Consider the following 27,985-nt stretch of genomic DNA (forward strand, 5'->3'; position numbering starts at 1 on the left):
GCTGCAGCAGATGGCGGGATTCCCCTCTGTGCTATCAGACTTCTTTAAATTAAGTGCTTAAACCTAATGTTGAGATGATTCTAGTATGACTAAGCAATTGTTTTTAAAAGGAGAGTCTGATTCAGGAAAAATATCAAGAATAGAAAGCAGGTGTACTCAATTTACGTGACTGAGCATGGTAGAAGTGACTGTACAGAGAAAAAGCAACAGCCTCAGTTCTTGCAGAACTGCCACTATGGGCTTCAGAATGGCTCTCTTGCACCATCTTTCCTCATAGTAGACAAGAACTGAGCCAGCAGGTTATTACCAACAGAACAGGAAAAGATTAAAAACAGAAATTTGGTCTGCTGAGTGTGATAGTGATGACTTCCATGCCTTTTCATATTGCCTCTGTATTAACAGAGAGTCAGAGCTCCTTTCAGCAAAAAAGAAATCACATGCTCTATTGCTAGATCATAGAAGAATACAGCAAAAAGGAAAGTAAAGCACTGAATATGATGTATCACAACTAGACTGCTCCATGTCAAGACAGTAAGTGGGAGTCTGCTCCTTTCTAGACTTTTGTATTTTGACTTCAAATAGACCACATGTGAAAGGGAAGTTATGAGATGGGGAGGGGAATTTTACAGTGTTATGTTTCATCTCTCTTTTGTGATTAGAGCTGTATTTTACACTCAAGCAAGCTATTCTAGAAAGACAACCCCTCCCCCTCAGACAATATGCAAAGGTCTGATCTCTAGCAAAGAGAATGAAAATTAATAAATCTAGTCTTTAGAGGAAAAGAAACAGACCACGTTGGTGCTCTGTGGAACAGAAATGATCAAAACTACATATATTGCTTAGAGATTATTTCACTAATTACTAAAAAAAAGAGAAATAATGCAACAATGAGTAACATAAGATGGGGTAACAACTGATGAAGTAAAAATAATAAGCTTGAGGGCTTTAAAACAAAAAACGACAACTAACAGCCAGCAGCCACCTGAGGCTGGAAAGATGCTCTTCATATAAACCGATTATTACACAATGGCCAGTGACAGGCTCTTACATCTTTCTCTGAAGCATCTGGTCCCAGCCACAATGAACTACTGGTCTGATGTGGTACAGAGTTGTAAAGTCACTAATGATAGAATTATGGGGCAGATCCTCAGCTGGTAAACGCGTCAATTCTCACTAATTTCTATCAGCACTGCGACCACTCACCCTGGGTAGCGGCCTGCCCCACACTACTAAATTAGATAGCGATGATGAGGATACTACATAGCTTTGCATACAAAACCAGTAAATGGGGCTTTTGACTTCGACTGCAAATTAAGTCCATTACCTGTGAGCCTGTCAGAACAACGGTTTTACCCAGATTCTCACACATGAAGGATAAGGCTGAAGCTGTATACGCCATCGTATCGGTGCCATGAAGGATCACAAAGCCATCGTACTTTTCGTAGTGCTCCTGCAGATGGAGAGACATTTTTCATATTGTTAGAAAAATGCACTGGCATCAGCAAGTGTGGCAGAAACTGCATGACTTTCACTGATGCAAGCAACAGTATTATACTTTAAATGGTAAACTTGTAATTCCTCCTAAAGTTATCCACGTTCTCAGTTTAATTATAATTAAGGGTTAATAGGACAATAAGCACTAGAGCTAGTAATTCTAATTATGGAACAGTCAAAGTGATTCGTCTATGTATACATATTAATGCAGCATTTTTAAACCAGAAGACAGCTAATTAAGAAAAGCTTAGCAATGGCTTTAAACGGGAATGTTAACATATGTAAATTAGTCACATAGTCTGATTTCTTGTTGCTGCTTTTACTTTAGGGATTACACCATTTACAGGAACAGATTAGGCAAACCAAGGCTATCATAATGTATAGAAAAAACAGTCCGTTTAATCCGGCTGGCAGACAGGCAAATTGCCAGTGTAAGAGTGCCCTCTTCTGTTTAGAAGCCGTAATTTATCAAGCAGTATGGGACTTCTGTAGATCGAAAGAGTTGGAAGAGGCTTTTTACTGGTCATAGTTAAGGTACATATGCTTGTTGTTTTCTGAGAAGTCCCTTAGACTATCAGACACGTATGGATGCAAACAGGAATTTTATATTTATTTTAATCTACATACAATTCCACAGAGGAAGCTTTTTCTTAATGCATTGTACTGTTTGTCACTGAAAGGCTCAGGTTGGAAGGGACCTTAAAGATCATCTAGTTCCTACCCCACTGCCATAGGCAAGGATGACACCCGCTAGATCGATCAGGTTACACCTTGATAGCATAAAGTCACCTACTGCCTTTCAGAAGAAAAAAGAATTGGTTCCTCTATTTCAAGAATGATGCACGTAGTGATCACTTTAGTGAGAGACACTGAGACCTTTAATGTAATTTGGTCACATGGACTGGTACGTAAAAGTGTGAACAAATCGAAGAAGTGCCAGCAGGGGGGAAAGTTTGTTTGTTTGTTTCCATAGAATTAAATGAGATTTCTTTTTAATTTGTTTTATATTAGGCACACGCACTTGACGTCTCCTGATAACAGTCACCTCCAAATCCACCTGCACACTTCCAGCTGTCCTTTTGCTGTTTCTTCACTAATACTCATCCCTGCATATTGCCATCTACTTAAAGTTTCAGTGGAGTCCTGATTATTTCTCACCAGTCAGCCAGCAGAATAACAGCCAGTGTTGCCAGATTCTTCTGTAGGCCAAACTACACTGTGATGTGAAAAGTTTGCTGCAATATTCACCAATGCAGCAACAAAATAAGCAATTTCAAGGGCTAAGAGAACAGAAAGAGACATTTGTCCTAACTCAATCAAGACACTTCACAAATCTTGTCAGCCTTATGAACCTTATTAAATGATAAAGAACATAGCTTGGTGTAAGCTTCATAATATAAAAGATCTGCTTGGTAATTAAGGAGAAATCCCACAGAAACATCTTAAAATGCTTCAGTCTGACAAGTCTCCAGCACATTACAGCTGTGCCAAGTGTTCACATACTCAGTGAACACAAAGTGGCAGTGTCTATACACAAACTGGATAGTTGACGATGTTTTTTTTCCCTTCTCAGCACTTTTCAGTAGGATTACATGTACTAGATGCATACATACAGAGAAGCCAGATTCTGTGTACAAGAAAGAAGCATTTTTTTGAGATAAGAAGTTGTAATAAAACTAATATGCTGTTTTTGAAGAAAGGTAAGCTCTCTCCTGTTCAGCATGGCATTCCCATCTTTGTGTTACCCTGCTTTCAGCCCTAGACGTTCACCAGCTGCATCCCTGCTCCATTCTAGAGGCTCCACACCCAGGCATTAGCTCTGTATCTTTTTCTGCCCCGGCAAGATGCATTCCATAGGAGAAGCATCATCCCCAGTTTGGTGGTTTCAGGATTAAAGGACCTGAAGGTGAAAGACTGTTACATAATCTTCAGCAGCATTCCCAGCATTATTACACTGTCCATGTAAATTGGTACAGCTTGGTTTAAGGAGATTTTCTCTATAAAGCCCACTATTGCAGAGCGAGCAGGAGTGGAAGAGCAGTATCTTACTAGGCCCGTGATTATGTATTTATAGCAGCTATGTATGAATTTCTGGTGTGAAGTATTCAAAATGTTTCATATTTCTTCTTTCCAAAAAGCACATAGTTAAACTCAGAAATGGGAACAGGAGCAAAGAAATGCTGATTTTTAATCTAGAGGAGGATGTAATGAGTTTATCTATAAATACAGAAATATCTAGGACATTAAACATTTCACAGTGTGTGGAAGCTAACCATGATGACATTTTTTTCTATCAACTGCAAAGCCAAAGCTAGTCAAGTCAGTCTGTGTCCAGAGTAAGAAAGGTATAAACATGAAATTATTTTTTATGCTAATAGCCAACCATTGCACTACTAGAACATTAAGCTGCATAACTGACAAAGCTTTCTGCTAAGCCACCTACCCCTGAAGATTTTATTTGACAGTTTTGGACAGTGAATTTTAGCCAACATTTTAGAACATCCCAATCTACATATCACATATCATATTTGATGACGGCTGCAATTTTTTTTACTTATTCTTTTACAGAATTATGACATGGCTTATCATTGGAAGAACCAGAACTTTAATGAGTCTGCAACATTTTCAAAAGGAAAAAAAGTTTGAAAGCCTTGCAAGTGCAATCCTTGTTACTTTGCAAGTAACTAAGAAAGATGCAGAGCATTTAAACTTACACAAATACTTAGATATAGCACTCCTCCACTGTTACCCCTTGCTAAGTACACTGAATATACTACTGTTTTTGTTTAAGCAACAAATGAAATCTTATCCCACACTTCAGTACCTCAAGTTTCTTTGCAATTTTGGCCCAATCCTCTGGCGTCATGTTTGAAGAATCAAGTAGTGGTGACAGCTCCAGAATTGTGTAGAAAATTCTTTTGTTTTGCTTAGAGAGACTGTGGAGAAAGACAATTGGGGGAAAAAAATAACTCTTAGAGCTAATACCAGCTCATCACTTCTGATTTTTTTTCACTAAATCAATAGTTCTGTTCTGAATCCAACCCCCTAAAGTCTATGGAAAAAAAAAATAAAACTCTTACATTCGAAACATTAAGTTCCAAGTTTAGAAGTTCATGACTTGATGTGGTTTAAAGCACAAATGCTTTAATCTACTAAACTTAGAATTCAGGAGGCAGGGGAGAGGTTGGCAAAACCTAAGGCAGAAATAACCCATACTCACTTTGTTTAAGTTTGGAACTGAGTTCTACCAAAGTTGATACCAAGACTTAAGGTTTAAAAACGCTTCATAAGCTACTGAGAGGAATCTGTAAAGCTCCCAAGATATATAGGGGGTCAACAAAAGAATTGCAGATTTTTTTAATGCTTTGATAACTATAAATTCCCTAGCATAAAAGGCATCTTCTCTTCAGAGTCTTAAGACTGACCTTCATTTCTGAGGCCTTTAGAAAGCCCACTCTTCTTGGTTTCTAGAAAAGATTCTGTCTTGGTTAGCCGCCAATACCTTCAAGTTAACTATGGCCAAATGGCCCAGTAAAAGTTGTTTTGTCTTTTCTAGTTACAGGCTAACTTCATAAAGCCCCAGACCTAGCCTACTAGGCCTATTAACACCTTGCTCTGGAAGTTTCCTGTTTGAGCTGAAACTTGGTACCAGATGTGGAGTTGAAGCATGTAATAATATCAAAGATCTTAAAATATTGGCATAGATTGGAAACAGAGACCCAGGTCTGTAAAATAAAACAAAAACCACAGCTCACGGGCAATCAGCTATTGACAACTGAACAAGCACAACCTTGATAGCTGGGAAAGGTTACTCTCAGTACAATGCAGACAATACAAAGCAACTATGCAAGAAAAAGAAAAAAAAAGCCAACAACAACAAAAAACAGTATCATGTTGTACCCGTGAGGCTGAGGAATGTAACATCATATAGCATGTAGCTCAGCAGGAGACCAAAGATAAAGAACCGTCTAGACACTCAAATATCTTACAAAGTGCAAAACCCAACTTTAGAGGGGAATTTTCAATATCAAATGAGATGATGACTGTGGAATCACTGTGGGATGGTCATAGCTGTCTGCTTTCACTACCTCCAAGGACCACTGGTCTCCCTTACCCTGCCTGAAATCTGACTCTTCAAAGGCCTTTGAACTGCCAGCCAAATGGACTCCATACAGAGCATGTGTTTTACCCCACAAAATACGCCCATTTCTCCACTCTAACTTTCTAACCCTGCACGTATAGTCACCTGCATAGAAATTGAACTTTGCTAGTTAAGACTTTGGGCTAAAGAAAAAAAAAAAAAGAAGAAAAAAAAAGAATCCTACTACTATTTTCTGCTACCTTTCTGAAGATTCAAAAAGAACAGAATATCCAATATTTTCACCCATTCTTAAGTTAGGATTTTAATCTCAGTCTAGGAATGCAGGAACCTTTGCTACAGTAAGACTAAGACTCGTGTCACTGAAATTAACTTTAAATCATATGGTCTATTACAAGGTTCAAGTCACAAGGAAAATAAAACATTTTATGAACCCTGAGACACAGACATTTACTTAATAGTTGGAATATATTCCTATGTAGCAATGCAGTTGCAAACAAGCAGCTAACAAACAAGAACTAGTAGCAGGCCAGCCCTGCTCTTCCTTTTTACTTTCTCTTCCAAGCAAAGCCACCCAGGAACATAGTTAATAGCATTGCTTTCAGAGCATTCTCAATGCTTTTCCACTGCCTGAGGATGATGGAAAGTTTGCTGCCAGATGTAATTGTGACAAACACTTCAACATTTACTTCTTTTCACTGCAAGACAGTCAAAGGCTATGGCAAAGACCAGGAGACTCCAAGATGTATGGATGTGTACAACAAAGTTCCTGAGCAATGTGTTGAGAGCACAGAGTTGATTACCTTCCCTCCTCAACTTGCCATTCTTGTATGTATGCGTGACAATGTAAAAAATCACCTTATAAAATCTGCACAACCACTCCTCTTATCAGGCCTGTGTGAGAGCTGCTTACAGCAGAAATAGCATTTAAACACTGTGTGTTTTTTATTCAAAAGGAACTAACATACTGTAGCTAAGTTGCTAGTTTTCATACAACAAATTGCCTTGTTAGATAACACATTTACACATACTGCCTAAGAGTAACTTTGGAAGTCAGTGGAAAATCAATGAAAAGAAAGCTCCCCCAGGGACGAGCTCTTCAAATAAAATACAACATACCAAAACTGAGACCAGCTTAGTCTCCTGCTTTTGATCTCTCCCTCTAAGAAAAAAGATCATTAGATTATATCTTTGCTCATTACAGGGAGGTTTTTAAATGGGTATACAAAGTTCACAAAATACTCCCATTTTCTCTCCTCAGAAACTTGCCTTATTTCTCAACTGCCTAGTTAAAATATCACCCAACTAGCACAAAAGAGAAAATGGCAAATTGCCATGACTGACCTCCATAAATGGCACACAGTAGTGCCAGAAAAAGAACAGGATTTTTTTTAAGTTCAGTTCTTGATCTGAATGATTGTTTCAAGGTTTTCTGCTCCTCATGGAGAACATACACCAGGAGAAGTGTATTTAGGAGTCAAATGTGTGTATTAGTGCAGTTTTGTTACATTTTAAATCCCCTAAATATTTAAAAATTATTCAGTTATAACACAGCATTGTAACAGTTCTAGTTTTTCTTTTGTATAGCCATCATATTTAACATAAACTGTATAGTCACATCAATATTATTCCACTAGAAGTCCTTTTTTTTCCTTCACCCCTGTTCCCGCCACCTGACTTTTAAGTAGGTACTTTTAAAAGCTTAACACAGAGACCTCAAGACAACATAGAAAGAAATTAATAAACCTTGTATTTTGTTTGTACGTCCTGATTTTCTCCTTTAAGATTAAAGAATATCCATTTTCACTCTTTTAACAAAACAGCAATAGTCCCATTTATTTTTGAACAATTGTAAAATAATCCTTTGTGTGAAGTTAACATGTTTACAGGGGTAGTCATTCATCACAGCTGGGGAATATCTCGAATTAGCATACTGCCCTCTAAATAAAACCTATAAGCTTATTAATCATTGCCCAACAGTTAAGAAGCAGTGCAGATTAATTATAAACCCATCACTTATTATCATAATGTTGCATAAATTTGGGAAGGACAAACAGCTTTTAGGGTTTTTAGAAAAACAGAAGGCCTGCGGAATTAAAGTATGAGGTCTACTCATGGATTAATTTGATGCTACTTTTTCAGACGTGCTGAAGATAACTCACACAGAGCTTTATTACCAGTTTTCTTAGTTGCTCGAGAATATTTGTGTGCTTGCACAGTAACAAATAAACACCAAAACCTGGAAAAAATACAGAACTAAGCTGCGCAGAATGTTTGCTTGCTGCCAAATTTATAAGTTGTTTCCCAAGTAGTTGTATGACACCTCATTGCAAATGTATAAAAACAGACATTTTCTATAGTAAAAGACAGGGTAGGAGGCCTTTTCTGTTTAAGTCAACGTAAGCATTTTTGCTAATCTAATAATGGAGTCTTCAAATCAAATGTTTGGAGATATATTTACTTGAAAATTAACACAACACTTCCTAACCCTCCCTCTCCCCAAGGAAAAGGTACTTACGGGAGCACCAATGTGTTTTCAGGAAATTCATGGAACTTGTCAAGTTTTGTTTCTCGGGCATATGCTTCGTCATGCAGCATTGGCATTGTCTTCAAGCTGCTCACTAACTTATTGGCCTCTGGAGCAAGTCCTTAAAAATAAAGAACAGAAGAAATAAATAAAGGAGCAGGGACAGAAGGAAGGGAGTGGCACAATAAGGAGGGAAGAAATCAGGTTATGCAGATGTTTGCCTGCCCTTCCACATGAAATTTAAACTGTCTATTGCCAGTTAAAAAACGTGAAAGCAATATAATCAATACATCTCTGTGCAGTTATTCCTTTCATGGCTTTAAGTAAATAAAACCTTCATTTAGGAGAAATAACATTACTCATCTCCTCCATATCAAATATTTATGTGTTACCTATTTTAAATTGATGTTTGTGCAGAAATACTGATAGCAAAAAGTTACATATCTCTTACGTTAGCCACAGCTATTCCCTATCCAGCGGCAGGGTATTTACAAAATCCTGAACATTATTTTGTACTAGGAAGCTCTGATATTTTTGCCTAAGCCTCTTAGCTTACAGATGTGTTGACACAAGCAGCAAGCTACTGGCATGACTCTACTGGAAAGCTGCACATTATGTCTCACTGTCAACAGCACTAGCATTTGCATAGAGGGAAAAAATAAAACAGAAAGCTAAAACAAAACCCCAGGAGGTATTGGGTATTGACGGATACAGACAAAGATCAGTATTTATAAAAACAAAGAAACCTTAGCTTCCCAGAAGGGTCTTAAGTGCTAAATTCTCTATCCCTCTGTCTGGGACAGGTGCTCTCCACCAGCAGGTTTAGGACTGAACACCATAGTTGACAACAGGCAGAGGAGGTGCATAAATTGCTGAAGAAAAGTAGGTGGAAGCATGGACGCATCTTAATCTCTGTTCAGGAGCTCCTGATGTTGTCTTCTGCTCTGTGGCAGTAGCTCTGAAGATGGCTGGGGCTGAAATCAGCCTAAATCCATTTAGGGTTTGCTGGATCTGCAGGTGTTCTGGCTGCAAATGGCTATTTGAAACAGAAGCCACATGTTGCTCTCTGGTAGACAGGGAGGCACCTAAATTTTTCACGTTACAATTAGTATCACAGAGCAGCATTCCTTTGTGAACCTAACTCGTGACTACTCTAATATTGATAGGATAAACAAGATCTTTGCATTTTAGCTCCTGGGGTTAGCTGGGAAGAGGGATGTTCATTTATAGTCTAAATTTTGTGGGGCAGAACTTTATATATCTCAGGCTTTAGTAACTCTCATGTCTTTACGTGACAATAGTACATCACAAGTTTCTGGATCACCAATATTCCAATTAGATTATAATAATTCAATTATGATGTGATATTGTAGTGCTCCAAGTATTTTTTTCATTTGCAGTTACTTTTCCTTCACCTGAGCCAAGAACTCCTCTCCCAGGATCCTGCTTGATGCAGGACAACCAAAGCTCTAGGGTCCACAGTCCTAAGTCACCCTATTTTTCTTATGTCTGACTTCCTGAGACACGCTTCATTCAGGTAGTTTCCACCAAAGGCATTTCTCTCCAGCTTCAAGATTCCACTGGCACTACTGTCCTGCTCTGTTTAATCTCGGTGACTGCTTTATGCCACCTGTTCAGACAGCAAACAAATTCTCCAACCTCATTATTCAGCTTTTGCTATTTCTAGTCATTCATAATTTGAGGCTAGGTAATTCTCTTCTACTGCCTAGTTCTTCCATCTGTTTAAACATGATTGTCACACAAGTTCACATCTATTTTTGTTTGATTCACCTTCAAACAACAGGTTTGTTATTTAAAATACTCCAAAATATGGAGAAACAGTGGTAGCGTTAGCTAAAGTACACGCACGGCTGCTTTACTTGGGGTCTGTTTACTTTCCCAAGTGATGGAAAATCCTTAAGAACTCCTCAATCTCTTTCCTGGCTTGCCCTAAATGAAGCAGCGAGCCTTTTCATAGCCAGCTTCCTCACAGAATGGCAACAGCCCTTGAGTGGCTTGGGTTGGATTCCTGACGGAACACTTTGTTTTACAAAATATACTTAACATGCTTTACGCTTTGGATGTTTTGTTCCTTCACTTCTAATCCCTGCTTATTCCTATTAAAGATGTTCCTAGCTTATTCACCAATGGCCTCTGCACTTGGACACAGAGTCATTCTGGCTCTGAAGCGCAGCCCACACAGTTTCACAGTCTTTTCTGTGTGTTTCCTGATCATTTTTCTGTTTGTCCAATACTTTCTGTTTGTCCAATTGTCTTGCTCAGAATATCGACAGTGGATTAGATGGTTTAGTTTTTGGTATTTGCCCTAAGAAGTGGAAGCTGATGTATGTTAACATTCTTAAGTCCTTTCCCTATTAATGACTGTTCCTCATCTCTTCTCTTAATCACAGATCTGACCCCATTTTTCTGTACCTGCTTGCACTGTACTTAAACCTTTTTTTAAGACATTCTGCAAATGGATCCAAGACGTCCCACTTACAACCTACACAGTCCCCTAGATGTGTCCATGTTTAACGGTGGTTTCTGCTTCAAGAAGCAAAGGCAGGGGAACTCAAATGCAACTGTTTTAAGAACACTTCCACTTTATTAGGCATGGAAAACATCTTCTGTGAGCCAAACTCATTAACCAAGTATTTGAAGCAACCTTACACTTGCAGAGAAGAGGCAGGATGTGCATTTTTTCCAAGTACCTCTCATCAGCTTCTGTCCTTCCCTCTCTAGCTGGCCAAGCCTTGCATCACAAAACAGATGCAAGGAGGCAGAACAGCAAACACCTACCTGTGGCTAAGGAGAATAAGCGTGGTTCTGTCTCACCTACCACCAAGACTCTGCTTTTCACTCCAATACTAAAGATGATACAGCTGTAGCTACTTACTGATCAAGATATCCTGCAGCCCGTGCTGCAGCAGAGAACGGGGAGCTGAAAAATTCTGATGCAACTGTGTCTGTGCAGCTCTGCATGGAAGAAGCCACAGCAGTTAGGGGGAAGAAGCATACTGTACTTCAGATTACAGGGCATCACCCCCAAAGCCTAACAAATTCTCTGTCTGGAGACACACAAAGGACTTCACCAAACCAGTTTTATTCCTATGGGACTATCAAGACAAAAAGCATATGAATCTATGGTGATAGATCCCCAAAGCAGTGACACCTATAAAATATGCTTTGTAAAGTCAGAGCAGCAGTGTTCTCCAACAAATTTATTTTATTTATTTTTTATTATGCAGTGCCAGGCACTTTCAGAAGCAATGTAAAGGTTTCAAAGCAAAGTTTTCAATTAGAAAAGGGTTGCATACTGCCCATTTGGACAACAGCAGTCAGTCCTTTGGCAGTCTCCTATGTCTAGAAAAGACAAATAATTAACTGAGAGACTACTCCATGCAATCCTAAAGGGATTTAGCTTAGCCCTACTTGTTTTTGGGGGTATTTTTCCCCCCTCACTATTTCAGGTAAAAGCTATGAAGCAGAGCCCACACATGATCCTGAAGAAAACACCTTTCTGAAGGTGTTAATGCAGGGATTAGTGCCACAATACCCTCGCTAAGATTCTTTCTGAACTAAACTATTGATAACCCAAAAGAAGCTATTGTAGGAGAAAGGCAGTAGAAGGAAGAAATTTAAAACATGCACTGAAAGGGCTTATTTGACAGCAAAACATGAATGCTGGGAGAGTCTGCAAATGAGCTGTCACCTCACTGAAACAGAAAGAGACCACCTATTGCCTGATAAAGATTCCTGCAGAGGTAGGCTCTAGACGTACAGTAAGTTCAAAAACTCCAAGACATGTCAGATGTCTTCTCCAGCAAGTGGAAAGAAAAGCTTGTAAGCCTAGATGGAAATTAGTTAGGTAGAATCAGCTTGCATCCTACAGTTCAAGCAGTTGCAGCTATAAAAGGTTTCATGGTGCTGAAGGAAGCCACTCCTGTTTACCTTGCTTGAAATAAAACACTTACAGTTTAAGGTATGGCTGTAAACAGGTGCTTTCTGTCCCTTGGTTAATAAAAGAAACAAGCGTTGCTTTTTATTTATTTATTTAACTTTTTAAGCATGCTGCCTTTCCCAGGCCCTTTCACCGGTTTCTGCCTGGACACTAAGGACTGCCAAATATTCTTAAAGAGGTACTCCAGCTGCTCTGCTGCCCGATCTGTGTACAAAAAGCAGGGTGAAAACCTCATCAGGATGTAGCCAGTCATTGGATCATAACTGCTACGTTGTTTGCACATGCTTTAATGATTGACACTTGTTAAGCAAAATCAAAAAAGTACACAAGATCAGAAGAGGTTATGGAGGTCGTTTATAAAAGAACAAGACGTCATTTTTATTTTCTTTAAAAGAAGTTTGGGGAACAGACAATAGAAGTAGGAAGTGATTTCAGTGTATGCAACACAGACAGAGGAAAGTGATTACACGTCATCTGAATTGCAGTCATTTTTCTTTGAATTGTCATACTTCAGGCTCGTTTGATAGGTTAAATGCAATTAGACATAAAAAAATAAAGCAGAACAACCCTTTAACACGTGTTCTGTACAATAAAGATCAGCCAACCATCATCTTCTAAGGCAGGATATGCATTAGAAACAAATTTAGTGTATAAAACTCTGAGGTGAAGCCCCAAGTGTTTTAGTCCTACAAATGAGTAACCGAAATGTTATTTCAACCAAGGGTTTTAAATTCTGTAGCAGGTTAGAGAAGCACCCTCATTTCTGAAACTAGAAACTTACAGACTCTGTAAGTCCCAGGATGCTCCACTGCCTATGAAGTAAAGAAGAAAACTGAATGGATGTTCACCTAAATCAAACTGCTTTCATTCTCGCTCCCCTCATCCCTCCCAACTATACATCACTCCCTTTCCCTTTATGCCATTGCTGGTAAATACACAGCCCTGCAGGAAGTCAGATATGGCCAAAAGCTGTTCTTTTCCCCAGAAACGTCACTCAGCTGATGCTTCTGGTATCCCTTGGGATCTATGCCTGCTGAGTAAGGTTCTAGCAGCACTTAGATGGCACTTTTGGGGCTGGAGGGGTTGTTAGGTAAATTCACGCACCTGCCCGTTTATATGTAGGGGCACCTGAAAATATAAAGCATGTACTTATGAAGCTTTCAGTTAAAATCCTGGCAATATGTCAATCAAGACATCTCAGGCTTCAGTTTGGGAATCAAGCACTTCTCAGCTGGGGGAGGGGAGCTGGCATGCCTAACCTTTTCTTCAACTAAAGTCTCAGTCTGCCTCAGTAAGGTAAAGCCCAACCCTTCAATGATTTCTTGGAGGAAATCAAGAGCTGGAAGGAGAGCAGCAGGAGCCTGCCTGGGGGCAGGTAAGCAAAGATGCTGTGCCTGATCTTACTTGGCGTGACACTTGGCAGGATGATGCTGGCTGCCACACTCGCATCAGCTGCGTGTTTCAGGTCACCACTTGAAAATCCTTGACGTGGCTGCCACCCACGAGAGGCCACGCTCTTCCTGGTAGGAATGCGAGGCACATGCTCACCAGACAGCCCGGGATGGTTACTCTCCTGGGACTAAAAAAGGGCCGTGTGCCTAGTAAAAATCACGTTGGTTTCATTTTCAGCGCGTGAAGGAGGTGGGGGGGGGAAGAGAAAGGGCTGGTGCTTCAGGAGACACGCTGCTCTCTGCCACAACCTGCTGTAACCAGCTGCCTGTCAGGACACCTACCAGCCGGGCTGCTGAAATAACCCGCTGATAGGAAGACGGGACTAGCAGAAGGAGAACATCCTTCTGATGCTGCTCTGAGCAGCTACGAGAAAGCACGGGATGCTGAACTGTAACGCGTGTCAGGAAGAGCGGCTGAAAGCAAGGTTTTAGTTACAAAAGCGGCAGCCTCATTACACCCAGAGGGGCAGCTGGGGCACCCCACCGAGCCCGGCTGGCTCCACCACACACCCCAAAACATCCGTCCCCTCCCGGGGGGCTGCACCCAGCGACCTCCCCGGTACCCGGGGCTCCTCCGCCCCGCTCCCCCCCGGCCCCCTCACCCTTGTCGTCCTGCACCATGCCGATGGTGCCGCCCGTGTTGATGACCAGCACCCGCGCCTCGCTGGAGGCCTTACAGCCGCCTGCGGAGCTCGGGGGGCGCTCCTGGGGCTGGGGGGCGGTCAGGGCTTTGCTTAGGGTTCGCTGCATCCCGGCTGCGAGGAACCGCTACCTCCCCGGCCGGCCACAAGCAGAGTTATAGGGCGGTGCGGGGGCCGCCCCTTCCCGCCCCCGGCGGCCGGGGTGGGGCGTGCGGGGAGGCGGGGAGAGCCCCGCTGAGGGGACGGGAGGGCGGCTGTGGGGCCGCGCCGGGCTCTGAGGGGATGTGGGGACAGGGCAAGGTGCTGGGGGTCACCCCCGCGGGGAGGAGCCCTGGGTCTTCCCCTTCTCTGTACACCTTCAGTTTCAAAGAATAATTAGCGTCGTGAAACAACTCCAAGAGCATCTGATCCAATTGTCCCCTTACTACCAATGTCACCCACTAAACCATGTCCCTAAGCAGCAGATCCAACCTCTCCTTTAACACCCCAAAGAATGGTGACTCCACCACCTCCCTGGGCAACCCATCCCAGTGCCTGACTGCTCTTTCTGAGCAGAAATGTCTCCTCATTTCCAACCTGAACTTCCCCTGGCACAACTTCAGGCCATTCCCTCTGGTCCTATCACTGGTTACCTGTGAGAAGAGGCTGACCCCCAGCTCCCCACAACTCCCTTTCAGGTATTTGGAGAGCAATGTCTCCCCTGAGCCTCCTCTTCTCCAGACTAAACAACCCCAGTTCCCTCAGGTGCTTCTCACAGGACTTGTGCTCCAGGCCCCTCACCAGCTCCAGAGCCCCTCTCTGGACACATCCTTCTTGTACTGAGGGGCCCAAAACTGTACTCAGGGTGCAGCCTCACCAGAGCAGAATACAGGGGAACAAACACCTACCTGGTCTTGCTGGTGGCACTGTTCCTGACACAACCAGGATGCTGTTGGCCTTCTTGGCCACCTGGGCACACTGATGGCTCGTGTCCAGGTGAGCATCAACCAGCACCCCCAGATCCTTTTCCTCTGCACAGCTTTCCAGCCACTCTGCCCCAAGCCTGTAGCGCTGTATGGGGTGGTTGTGGCCAAAGTGCAGGACCTGGCCCTTAGACATGTTGAACCTCATCCCACTGGCCTCTGCCCATCGACCCATCCCATCCATGTCCCTCTGCAGGGCCTTCCTACCCCCCAGCAGATCAACGCTACCTCCAAACTTGATATCATCTGCAAACTTACAGATGGTGCACTCAATTCCCTCATCCAAATCATCAATAAAGATATTACTGATACACATGTCTTAGGACAAACAAAGAGAGTCTGGGACCATACTGCCTGGTAATGACTTCATTAAAGATAAGGGTTATTTGGAATGGTCTCCCTGGACCACCATAAGAGCAGTGGAACAAGTAACATATAAGCCTGCAAAACCATAGCCTTTTCCAGATTTCTCTCTTAATTAAACCTAGCAATCCTATGTATTCCACCTGTGCAGTTCAGTTTTGAGGTATGCCCTAGTAATAGCAGCCCACAAAGTCCTTTATCTGAGCTCATACCCTTTCACTAAATTGTACACTTGAGTACTAGAATCTGTTCATAGAGTCACAGAATTGCCTTGTTTGGACCTCAAAGATAATTATTTCCAACACCCCTGCCATAGGCAGAGGTGCCGCCACCCACTAGATCACGTTACTCAAGGCCTCATGATGGCTCAAGGCCTCGGGATGGGGCATTGACAACCTCTCTGGGCAACCTGTTCCAGTGCCTCATCATACTCTGAGTAAAGAATTTTCTCCTAATCTCTAATTTAAATATCCCTACTTTTAGTTTAAAAACATTTCCCCACATTCTGTCAATATCTGAGTGAGCAAAGAGTTGTTTTCCATCTTTTTTATAACTCCCCTACAAGTACTGAAAGATTGCAATGAGGTCACTCCAGAACCTTCTCTTCTGTAGGCTGAACAACCCCAGCTCTCTCAGCCTGACTTCACAGGAGAGGTTCTCCAGCCCCTTGATCATCTTTCTGGCCCTCCTCTGGACCCACTCTAACAGCTCCACATCCTTCTTGTGCTGGGGTCTCCAGACCTGGACGCAGGACTGCAACTGGGGCCTCACAAGGGCATAGCAGAGGGGGACAACCACTTCCCTCCACCTGCAGGTCACCCCTCTGTTGATTCAGCCCAGGATGCAATTGACCTTCTGGGCTGCAAGCACGCACTGCTGGCTCATGTTGAGCTTTTGATCCATCAGAACCCTCAAGTCTTCCGCTGCAGGATTGCTCTCAATGAGTTCTTCTCCCAGTCTGTGCTCATGTCCAGGACTGACCCAGCCCAGGTGCAGCACCTTGCATTTGGACTTGTTGAATCTCATTAGGTTGATGTGGGCCCACTTCACAAGCCTCCCCAGGTGGCGCATATGAAGATACCACCTCTTTCTGTGGAGCAGAGACTTCTTAGAAATAAACAAGAACAAAGAGGAAGATGAAGCTTATTACTTCACACTCAGAAGCTAACTGATCTGCAGATTTGTCTGTTTTATGATAACAATCATCTCTCTGCAGTCAGTAGCCATATCTGCAAAGATGGTTTATTGCCAGGATCTGAATACCAGGACCTCTGAAAGGACCTTTCCGATGCTGCAGGGATACTTTATTTCCTGATGCAGAGAAGGAAAAAAAGATTTAGGAAACAGTGACAAGATAAACTCACAGACCTCATCTCAGTGCTCCCTGAGAAACAGAAGCAGTATTATTGCCAATACCCCAACGATGCTAACACTGTAGTGGAATTGCTAGTGTCATCAAAATAGATGGAGCAAAGCTGAAATTTTTATGGCATAGTATCTTCTGGTCCAACAGTTCCTCCAGTCCCTTAGCATGTGCAAAGCTGAACTGGTGGAGAAATAGCTGTTACTTTTAATCTCTACCGCAACAGCAAAAGTGAATTACCAGCACAGGGATTAGAAAACTAACCCTATTCTATATTCTAGGCTTAAATGAGCTCCAATTTACATTTCACCTACAATGACTGATAATGTGCTAGGTGTTTCTGTATTTTTCCTATACCTTTCTATAAGTATCTTCCTAAGCTTTCAGACATACAAAGCTTTCCTTCAAGTCTGAAGTGGAAGCAGTGTCTATACAAGCTAAATAAAAGTTGAGGACAGTTTTTCAGGGCTTAGCAACTAGGTAAAGATCATTGACATTGAGATTAGAGGGCAATTTGACAAGGAAAGGAGCTGGGGAGGTGTGATGAAAAGAGTGGTAACAGCGGTATGTTACAGAAAAAAAGCTGGAGATATGCAGCTTGCAGACTGTGGGAGATCAGAGAATCACTGAATCATTAAGGTAGGAAAAGACCTCCAAGATCATCTGGTCCAACTAGCACCCTACTACCAATGTCACCCACTACACCATGTCCCTAAGCACAAAGGCCAACCCTTCCAACAACTTCAACCAAAACAAAGATGTTAGCTATGGGAATGGAGGTGAGAGGGCAGGTGAATCTGCCATAAAACAAAATTATCTGCATCAAGTCCTGTATTGGTGTCTACCTCACATACCCGTTTTGGTTCTAAGACTCATGTTTGGGAGGCATAGGGCAGATTCTCTTGAGGACCAGGTGTGGGAGGTCAAGGATGAGGAGGCTGAAGTTGTTCTCAAGGAAAGAGGCTAGGTCTTCATGTCTGTAGTCACGATGTTCCTTACCACTGGCCAACTCCAGAGCAAAACTGGCAAAGGGGCTAAAGACAATGAGGAAGTAGGACAACAACTGCTGAGAGGCAGAGCTGAGAATGAGCTGCTGCATGGATACTGGTGGGGCAAAACATCTAGCTCAAGTGCCTGAGTTATCCAGTAAGCCAAAGGAAGAACACGCTTCCTCTGTAAAAGTGGTGAGTTGGGCGTTTTTTTTTGGCTCTGGTTCATACGCACTTAGTTTGTGCCCTGTGCTGCAGCTTTTGAATAAACTTTAACCCAATTTCAAGATAAAATATATATTAGGGGATAGTCCGAGCCATTTCTTACACTTCCAATTTCTGTCACTTAGTATTCTAACAGAAATGACATTTATACCCTCTGCCATTTCACAGATCTGACATCCTTGCTTGCACAACTGCTGGTACAGGTAAGAACTTGGAGTTGGCCTTTTTTTTTTATTATTTTTTTCTCATATTCTCGTCATCTTTATTTGAAAAAGTACACATGCCTTCATTCGCGAGGTTTGTTTAAAAAGAAATCAAACAGGACAGTTTATGTTGGAAGAGGAGTCCATTGGATTGACACCTTCACTTTACAAAAGTTGCTGGAGAATAGGATGAGTTGAAGGCTGTGCTGCTTAACGCTCTTAAACTACTTCTGTTGTTTTAAGTAAGAGCTGTCTTAGTATGAAATGATGCACCTAAAATGCAATTGTATTGCTTTACTTGTCAGAGGCAAGTAGAAACACATCAGGCATAAGATTACAGCTAGAGTAAAGCAAAACGCATTCAGTATCTATCTTCTGCCAGACTGTGTCCAAAAAAAATTGCCCTGATATCCACAACGTCTCCTGGATATCTTTTCCCCTCCCTCCATGTTTTCCTTCCAGCATTCACAGGGGGTCTTCCCTCCCTTCAAGAGGTGGCCTACAGTAGGCACCCATGGTGACGTTGTCATTGCAGCCCTCACTGTGATCCTGACTAGAAAGCTCTCAAACAGCCTGTAAGCCTGATCTACAGGGTGCTGTGCAGCCAAGTCAGCCCTTCACACAGATTGTAAAGCCAGCCACTGCCCTCATCTTCCTCCTTGTTGTCAAAGAGGCTCTATCAATGCATTGCATGGATCAGTTCACATGAAATACATATTTCCAAGGTGGTTTCTGTACTTAAAAGAATACTTTCTACCAATACATTCCAAGTTGAGTGTCTCAAAGCTCTCAACGGAATTTGGAACCATTACAAGACACTAATTAAGCGTAGTACCAGGGTATCAGGAATGTAGCTTGTGCTCAAACAATGAGAAGCAAGAGTAGTGCTAGTATTAGGTGACGGCCTTTTTCACTGCAAAGTAACCAGAAATCCCCTAATAAAAAAATGAATTAATAGAAAAAAAAAAGGGTTTAAAAAGGGGTAATGCAACAGCTATTTTGTGAAGAGGACTAGTCATTTATCTGGGTTAAACAAGTAGCTGGTACTCTTATTTATTGTTGGTTCTCTATTATCTCAGCCTCCTTTTCTTTATTTTGCAGCTGAACTTTTCCCTCCGCTCTCTCTCCGTAGTTACACAGATTTTGTCCCTTAAGTCACGGCTCCTTTGGGATCAGTGCTTGATTAAGCAGTTTTTGGAGCATCCACTTGACCCCAGCCTGTTCATTCACATCCCACATCACTTTATGTGAAGCTGTCCAGGTGGCTGAACACTAAATGGTAATCAAAATCAGTGAGGGTTAAAGTAATCATGGAGAAAAAAGGTTGAAGTGCAAAGTGTTTTCAACCTGGACAAGTTTCCTAAATCAGCTTAGGACCTCTAATTTTTATATTGAAGAGTAAGATGTGGTAAGAGTAGACAGGAGCAAAAGGCTAAGGGTGGGAACCAACATTTACAATGATGGCTACAAAACTCCAGCCTGAACTCTAAATTCCTTGAGAAATCTGACTGGGAAAAAAAGAATCCCAGATACTCTCTTGCTCTTCTGGAGAGCAGAAATAATTTATTCCCTCCCTAATATAATAAATTAAATCTGTCCCATCACTTAGAATAAATGCTTATCATTACATAATCTTGTCATTTTTCAATATTCACTCACCCATCTTTCAGTGCAGAGAACTGTATATGTTGTATGTAACAATAGCCTATAAACTGTTGGCTATTGAAAACAAAAACTGCAATGATGACTGACAGAAATTAACCACTTAATCATTCCAGCTGCTGGGATTTAGCTACGTGTATATCCACTGCAAAACTTTCCACGTTAACAAGTATTTTGGTTCTCCTGCAAGAAACCTTTTTTCTTCCAGAATGACAATTCTACAGCTAGTTCTAATTACATATCATAATCACAGAACAACATACTTCATTTTATTCGTTTGTTTCTAACGCAGATCTCAGAGGGTTTTAATCACTGTATTTTTCCCTTTACAATGCTACTCAGAGTAATCTAGGAAAAGACACAGGGAAAGAATAATTAGTTTAAAACTCTACCTACGGTGAGATCATTTTAGGTTTTGTGGGACTTGTCCTAGAAAGAACGTATGATTTTGTCTGTCCTGTAGGTGCTCAGATACAGTCAAAAGAATCCACAAAAATGTGAGTATTGTGTTATATATGCTATATAATGCTATCTTTCACATCTTTGATCAGAGACCACAGACCCAATTCACAAAATTTAAAGCTCTGACTTAGAAAGGAATAATACAACACACCTGCCCTTTAACAGAATTAAAGTTCAATTTGAGTATGATTACTAGAGTTGTTCAGAATCTCAACACTTCATTTTTCAGAATAGTCAACTTTTGAAAACAGTTTTGGCAAGAAAAAACTGATAGTGTTCCTTTCCAACTAAAAAATAAAATCATGTAGCATTATTTATTTACAGGTGTGTTTTGTGTTTGTTTGTTTAATTAGTATTTCCAAATGAAATATAACCTATTTGAAAATCAAGACTGTAGCTTATTATCTGCACACATCTGATAATCACTTTATGATGGGAAACATAATTCTGAATGATCTTCCTGGATTGCAGAAGTGGTCTGAAATGAATCGTAAAAGAACATACAAATGACTCATTGCACAAACAGACTGGTGGAGGATGGATGACTAGGAACCAGTTCCACAGAAACAATTTAAAGAATACAGAGGACTAACACCCAAACCTAAATAAAAGACGCTGACAATAGGGAAAAAAATAGTAATTGGGTGCTCTTAGTGTTGCAACAGATGCATTTCTCTGAAATGCCACAAGTAACAGAAAATTACCTAACAGGGTAAACAAAGCAAACTTAGAGCCTTCCCTTCCAATAAGGGTTTATAAACACATTTAGTAATTCAAAACCCAAGCAGAGCTACAGGCTAGGAGATGCGTGGTTGGAGAGCTGCCAGGTAGAGAAGGACCTGGGAGTGATGGTGGACAGTCGGCTGAATATGAGCCAGCAGTGTGCTCAGGTGGCCAAGAAGGACAACAGCATCCTGGCTTGTATCAGAAACGGTGCGACCAGCAGGGCTAGGGAGGTGATCGTCCCCCTGTACTCGGCTCTGGTGAGGCCGCACCTCGAGTACTGTGTTCAGTTTTGGGCCCCTCGCTACAAGAAGGACATCGAGGTGCTCGAGTGAGTCCAGAGAAGGGTGACGAAGCTGGTGAGGGGCCTGGAGAACAAGTCCTACGAGGAGCGGCTGAAGGAGCTGGGCTTCTTCAGCCTGGAGAAGAGGAGGCTCAGGGGCGACCTTATTGCTCTTTACAGATACCTTAAAGGAAGCTGTAGTGAGGTGGGGGTTGGCCTGTTCTCCCATGTGCCTGGTGACAGGACGAGGGGGAATGGGCTTAAGTTGCGCCAGGGGAGTTTTAGGTTAGATGTTAGGAAGAACTTCTTTACTGAAAGGGTTGTTAGGCAATGGAACAGGCTGCCCAGGGAGGTGGTGGAGTCACCATCCCTGGAAGTCTTTAAAAGACTTTTAGATGTAGAGCTTTAGATGTAGGATATGGTTTAGTGGGGACTGTTAGCGTTAGGTCAGAGGTTGGACTCGATGATCTTGAGGTCTCTTCCAACCCAGAAATTCTGTGATTCTGTGAAAAGGCCCAGAGAGTCTTAGAATGTAAGCCTGGAAGAAAGAAAAGCCTCTCTGAAAATTTATTTAGCAAGGCTACATTTAAATATTTTATTTTTCTTTCTGAAAACAGAAAAGAAGAATAATGGCCTTGGATGACTTAGTAGAAATGATTTCCAAGTTTGTTATGAGTTTAAAGCAGGGAATTTTGGAATCGGAATAGCAAAGTGTTATTTTAAATTGGAAAGGAGTATTCAATTATTCTGTATGCAAGGTATCAGAAAGAGTACAGTGACACTCACTAGCTGGAAGGAGTTCCGGCCATCACAGCCAGTCTGTTCCAGGTTTCTACCAGTCAGGTACCAGCCAACCTGTTAACATGACCTGTAGATGCACGATTAGGAAAAAATAAGAAACCACCCTAACCTTCAAATCCTGAACAGACATGCAAAGAACACTGCTACAATACAGTACTTAACGGACCACCACAAGGCTTTTTTCTTGTGTAAGCAACTATCAACAAATTAAAGAAACAAGAATTTCATGACAGTTTTTCCTCTGTAAAAAATAACAGTAAGTGGAGGTTTTTCATGTATTTAGGTTACCTTTTTCTGACAAATAACACACAGTACACTGATTTGTAACATGCAGCTTAGAGTAGGATTTTTTTTACTGATGTACATTTCAAACTCTAAAAAATGTATTTTACATACTTAAATATTTGTTGAGTTGGAAAATGAATATGTAAGTAGTAATGTAGTGAAGTAGCAATATTTTACTTGTAGTGAGGGAAATATCTCAAAACAAAATAATATTATATCAAAATTAATTTATTAATATGGGCACAGAGATTAATCCCAAATATTTTGGTATTTAACACACATGCTAATAATGGAGCAGTCCCTATTTTAAGACGAAAACTGAAACAGCACTTGTTTGCCTTCTATGTCTTGCAATAATCTAGTGATTCTAAAGAAGCTTAAATATTTCATACTTCTTCCATACATATTAGAGTTGCCTATTTTACTTGCAAACACAGGCCAAAGCCCAAAGCACAAAAGTTTAAAAAGGTATTATTTAGTAGCATACATATCTCACCTACAACATCATTTTAAAAATGTATTACTTGCATTAACATCATAAGACACACGTATCTTCCAGTTAGTTGAATGGTTTATTTCCTCACATCATGAAATGTAGGAAAACCATCTAAGAAGGACATTAATAATTATGCATTTCAAAAGATCCTTCTCTGCAACACCTACCAATCAAGCAGGCTTTCAGTGATTAGTGGCAAATTGAAATCTAAGGCACTGCATAATTACTTGTGTATCACTTTGCCTGTGACTGCAACATTTTCAGGACCAGGGTAATGCGGCATCGTGTACCATTCCAACTTACTCTGTAGCCTTGGGATATTCCAAAAATGCAGCAGTAACACAAAGATCACAGTCTTCACCAGTGAAACTATGTGAACACATTTCACATCATTCACTCCATGTGAAACAGCAGATAATATACATGTAAAATTATACTCTGGGTGTTCAATTGAAGCAAGTAACAGTCATTCCTCAGCAGAACTAGGATACGGCCTTTAGTTCAGATATAGAATCATAGAATCACAGAATCATTAAGGTTGGAAAAGACCTCCAAGAACATCTGCTCCAACCATCACCCTACCGCCAATGCCACCCATGTCCCTAAGCACCACGTCCAACCTTTCCTTGAACACCCCCAGGGACGGTGACTCCACCACCTCCCTGGGCAACCCATCCCAGTGCCTGACTGCTCTTTCTGAGCAGAAACTTCTCCTCATTTCCAACCTTCCCTGGCACAACTTGAGGCCATTCCCTCTGGTCCTATCACTAGTTACCTGTGAGAAGAGGCCGACCCCCAGCTCCCCACACCTTCCTTTCAGGTATTTGGAGAGAGCAATGAGCTCTCCCCTGAGCCTCTTCTTCTCCAGACTAAACAACCCCAGTTCCCTCAGATCACAGGACTTGTGCTCCAGGCCCTTCACCAGCTTTATCGCCCTTTGCTGGACACCCTCCAGGGCCTCGATGTCCTTCTTGCAGTGAGGGGCCCAAAGCTGAACACCTAACTCAAGGTGCGGCCTCACCAGAGCAGAATACAGGGGAACAAACACTTCCCTGGTCCTGCTGGCTACACTGTTCCTGATACAGGTGTAGACGCCGTTGGCCTTCTTGGCCACCTGGGCACACTGATGGCTCGTGTCCAGGTGAGCATCAACCAGCACCCCCAGATCCTTTTCCTCTGCACAGCTTTCCAGCCACTCTGCCCCAAGCCTGTAGCGCTGTATGGGGTGGTTGTGGCCAAAGTGCAGGACCCGGCCCTTAGACATGTTGAACCTCATCCCATTGGCCTCTGCCCATCGACACATCCCATCCATGTCCCTCTGCAGGGTCTTCCTATCCTCCAGCAGATCAACGCTACCCCTCAACTTGATGTCGTCTGCAAACTTACAGATGGTGCACTCAATTCCCTCATCCAAATCATCAATAAAGATATTAAAGAGGATAGGCCCCAACACTGACCCCTGGGGAACAATCACCAGTGACCGGCCATCAGCTGGATATCACTCTGATCACCACCACTCTCTGGGCACAGCCATCCAGCCAGTTTTTAAACCAGCAAAGCATGTACCTGTCCAAGCCATAGGCCAACAGCTTCTCCAGAAGAATGCCGTGGGAGACCACATCAAAGGCCTTGCAGAATCTAGGTAGACTAAATGAACAGCCTTTCCCTCGTCCACCAGGCAGGTCACCTGGTCATAGAAGGAGATGAGGTTGGTCAGACCTTCCATGAACCCATGCTGACTAGCCCCGATCCCCTGGCGGTCCCACATACACTGTGTGATTGCATTCAAGATGACCTTTTCCATCACCTTTCCTGGCACTGAGGTCAGGCTGACAGGCCTGTAGTTCCGCAGGTCCTCCTTATGACCCTTCTTATAGATGGCTGTCACATTAGCAAGTCTCCAGTCATCTGTAACCTCTCTGGATGACCATGACTGCCGACAGACGATGGAAAGCAGCCCAGCAATCACATCCACCAGCTCCCTCATCACCCTTGGGTGGATTCCATCTGGCCCCATGGACTTGTGACAGCCCAGGTGGAGCAGCAGGTCTCTAACTGTTTCCACCTGAACTGTGGGGGGTTTCTTCTGCTCCTCGTTCCAGACTTCCAGGTCAGGAGGCTGAGAACTCTGAGGATAAGTGGTCTGGCTAGTAAAGACAGAAGCAAAGAAGGCATTAAGAACCTCAGGCTTTTCCTTATCCTCGGTAGTCACGTTCCCCCCAGCATCCAGTAAAGGATGGAGATTCTCCTTGGCCCTCCTCTTGCTGTTAATGTATTTATAAAAGCATTTTTTGTTATCCTTGATCAGAGTGGCCAGGTTGAGCTCGTACTGGACTTTGGCCTTCCCGATTTTTTCTCTGCATATGCTGGCAACTTCCTTGTACTCTCCCCGAGTTGCCAGCCTCTTCTTCCACTGGACATAAACTCTCTTTTTCTCCAAGACACATCTGATAATCACTTTTTATGATGGGATACATAATTCTGAATGATCTTCCTGGATTGCAGAAGTAGTCTGAAATAAATGGTAAAATAGCATACAAATGACTCATTGCACAGATTGGTGGAGCATGGATGACTAGGAACCAGTTCCACAGAAACAATTTAAAGAATACAGAGGAATAACACCCAAACCTAAATAAACGATGCTGACAGTAGCAGAAAAAAAATTTGGGTGCTCTGAGTGTTGCAACAGATGAATTTCTCTGAAATGCCACAAGTAACAGAATATTACCTAACAGGGTGCCAAAACAAACTTGAATTCTTGGAAGGGAAGGTTCTATTTCAACACTTTCAGTAGCTCAACAAAATGACTATTTACAACAAACCAACAAAACACAGGTTTTGAGTTTGTAAGCATTGTTGCTGTTGTTGTTATTTTTTGCCTTTTTTTTTTGCTTTAATGAAAAAGGGGATGACAGCAAGAGAATCTTGCAGGTCTGGACAGTGCTGTCCAGAAAAGCAAATCTAACAGCCGAGTTGTCCCATCAATGTCATTCACTTTCACAAAAGAATCACATCAGATATTACAGGTTCCTAGACCTATGGCTATTCATTAAAAGCTTTAGTATGTTAATTGACTTGGAGACAAAAATACTATCGTCTTTACAGAATCTTTTAAGTTGGCCAAAGAACATACACAACTTATTTGAAACTAGTGTACCTGTAGTGGGCAATGCCATTGATCTGCCACCTCCTTCTGGTTTTCAGTAGCTACAGTGACCTGTGACAAGGTGAAACTGAAAACTGTATCCTGTCAATTTATTCTCTGTACTGCAGTCTTGTAGAGGAAATAAACAATCCCCCATTTTGCCTTTATACAAGTTAGCTGAACTGCATTCCTCAGCGGAGTAGCACCATATCTGTCTTTGACACAACCTATTGCTTCATACTTGAACAGTTTTAAATGTCCAGCATAATGAGTTCTATCATCTCAATCTTGACAACATAGCAGAAGCCCAACAGCAAAAAGCTCAGGAGTCAAGATAGTTGAGCAGAACGTTCACTTGAGGACAGTTTGTTAGCTTTGATGCACTAAAAGTCATTAACACCTGAGGGTTGCTCAATAGCCTGAATAAAGTAAATGGGTGCTGTCAAACAGTCAAATAAATGATGTTATTATGTACAACACTTAAAAGTATCATTTGATACGAACTGATGAATAGATTGAGAAATACTTGCATTTGGCCACCTATCAGTAAAGAAAAACTACACGTAAAAGATCATTAGAGTACAATACAACGTGCATTTGAATAGCTGTTGAATGGGTCCAGAAAAGGGCTATGAAGCTGGTGAAGGGCCTGGAGCACAAGTCCTGTTAGGAGTGGCTGAGGGAGCTGAAGTTGTTGTGTCTGGAAAAAAGGAGGCACAGGGGAGACCTTATTGCCCTCTACAGCTGCCTGAAAGGAAGGTGTGGAAGCTGGGGGTCGGCCTCTTCTCACAGGTAACCAGTGACAGGACTAGAGGGAATGGCCTCAAGCGGTGCCAGGGAAGGTTCAGATAAAATGAGGAGACATTTCTGCTCAGAAAGAGCAGTCAGGCACTGGGATGGGTTGCCCAGGGAGGTGGTGGAGTCACCATCCCTGGGGGTGTTCAAGGAAAGGTTGGACGTGGTGCTTAGGGACATGGGTTAGCGGGTGACATTGGTAGTAGGGTGGTGGTTGGAGCAGATGATCTTAGAGGTCTTTTCCGACCTTAATGATTCTGTGATTCTATAATTCTAATGTGACATTGTGTATCATTGCAACTTATTCTGTAGCCTTAAGATATTCCAAAAATGCAGCAATAACACAACAATCAGTCTTCACCAATGAAAATGTGAGCACGTTTCATGTCATTCACTGTATACAGAACAGCATATAATACAAAATCATACTCTGGATATTTGATTGAGGCAAGTAACAAACAGTCATTCCTCAGCAGAGCTTGGACTTGGCCTTCAGCTCAAATATATAAATGTGAAATATGTATCTTCCAAAACAAACAATCGCCTTCTTGTACCCCTGGTACATAGAAACAAAAATACACCATTAGCTGTTCCCACCTGCCTAACAATGGCAAAATGGCAGACTGCTGAATTCTGGGAAGGAAGATACTAGTTGCTCAGCTGGACTCTCAACTACAATTAGTGATCTGTGTGTACAATCCAGTGATTTAGAAGTTCTTCTTTTGTTGCATCTCAGTAAGTGATTTATGTAAGTACAGGACAGACGAAAAGCTGTCAGAAGAGCAAGCCCAGCAAATATTCTTCCTGCAGTCATCCCAGAAGCTCTGGTTAACATGTAGTACGTTAAATGATCACCATGACTACTATAAACTATATCATACCTCAAAAATAATGAAGCCTTCAAAAAAAAATCTCTATATATCTTTGGACCATATACACAATAATTATTTTTCATGTATTAAGTAACTAAGAGAGCTTTGACCTTATGTAAATCTTCTCTGTGAATGGCTGACTCGCTACTCAAAAATATTCCCTTCCATGTATTCCACATA

General features: G+C 41.9%; 1 protein-coding gene across 3 annotated transcripts in view; it reads right to left on the reverse strand.

Annotated features, from left to right (window-relative positions):
- ASPG (asparaginase) overlaps window positions 1–27,985 on the reverse strand; it is a 68,156-nt gene that overhangs the window by 30,821 nt on the left and 9,350 nt on the right. Inside the window, exons 2-5 of one of the 3 annotated variants that reach the window (XM_038179584.2) lie at window positions 22,195–22,276; window positions 8,112–8,241; window positions 4,319–4,430; window positions 1,325–1,450 (exon numbers count right to left, since the gene is read on the reverse strand). In XM_038179584.2, the coding sequence (XP_038035512.1) occupies window positions 1,325–1,450; window positions 4,319–4,430; window positions 8,112–8,197 (324 nt within the window). In that variant the 5' untranslated portion in view covers window positions 8,198–8,241; window positions 22,195–22,276. Of the gene's footprint in view, window positions 1–1,324; window positions 1,451–4,318; window positions 4,431–8,111; window positions 8,242–14,134; window positions 14,339–22,194; window positions 22,277–27,985 lie in introns of those variants that run through there. The other 2 variants (XM_005029988.4, XM_038179585.2) reach the window with 2 other exon arrangements.

This window comes from Anas platyrhynchos, chromosome 5 (genome assembly GCF_047663525.1).
Source record: "Anas platyrhynchos isolate ZD024472 breed Pekin duck chromosome 5, IASCAAS_PekinDuck_T2T, whole genome shotgun sequence".
Lineage (NCBI taxonomy): Eukaryota > Metazoa > Chordata > Aves > Anseriformes > Anatidae > Anas > Anas platyrhynchos.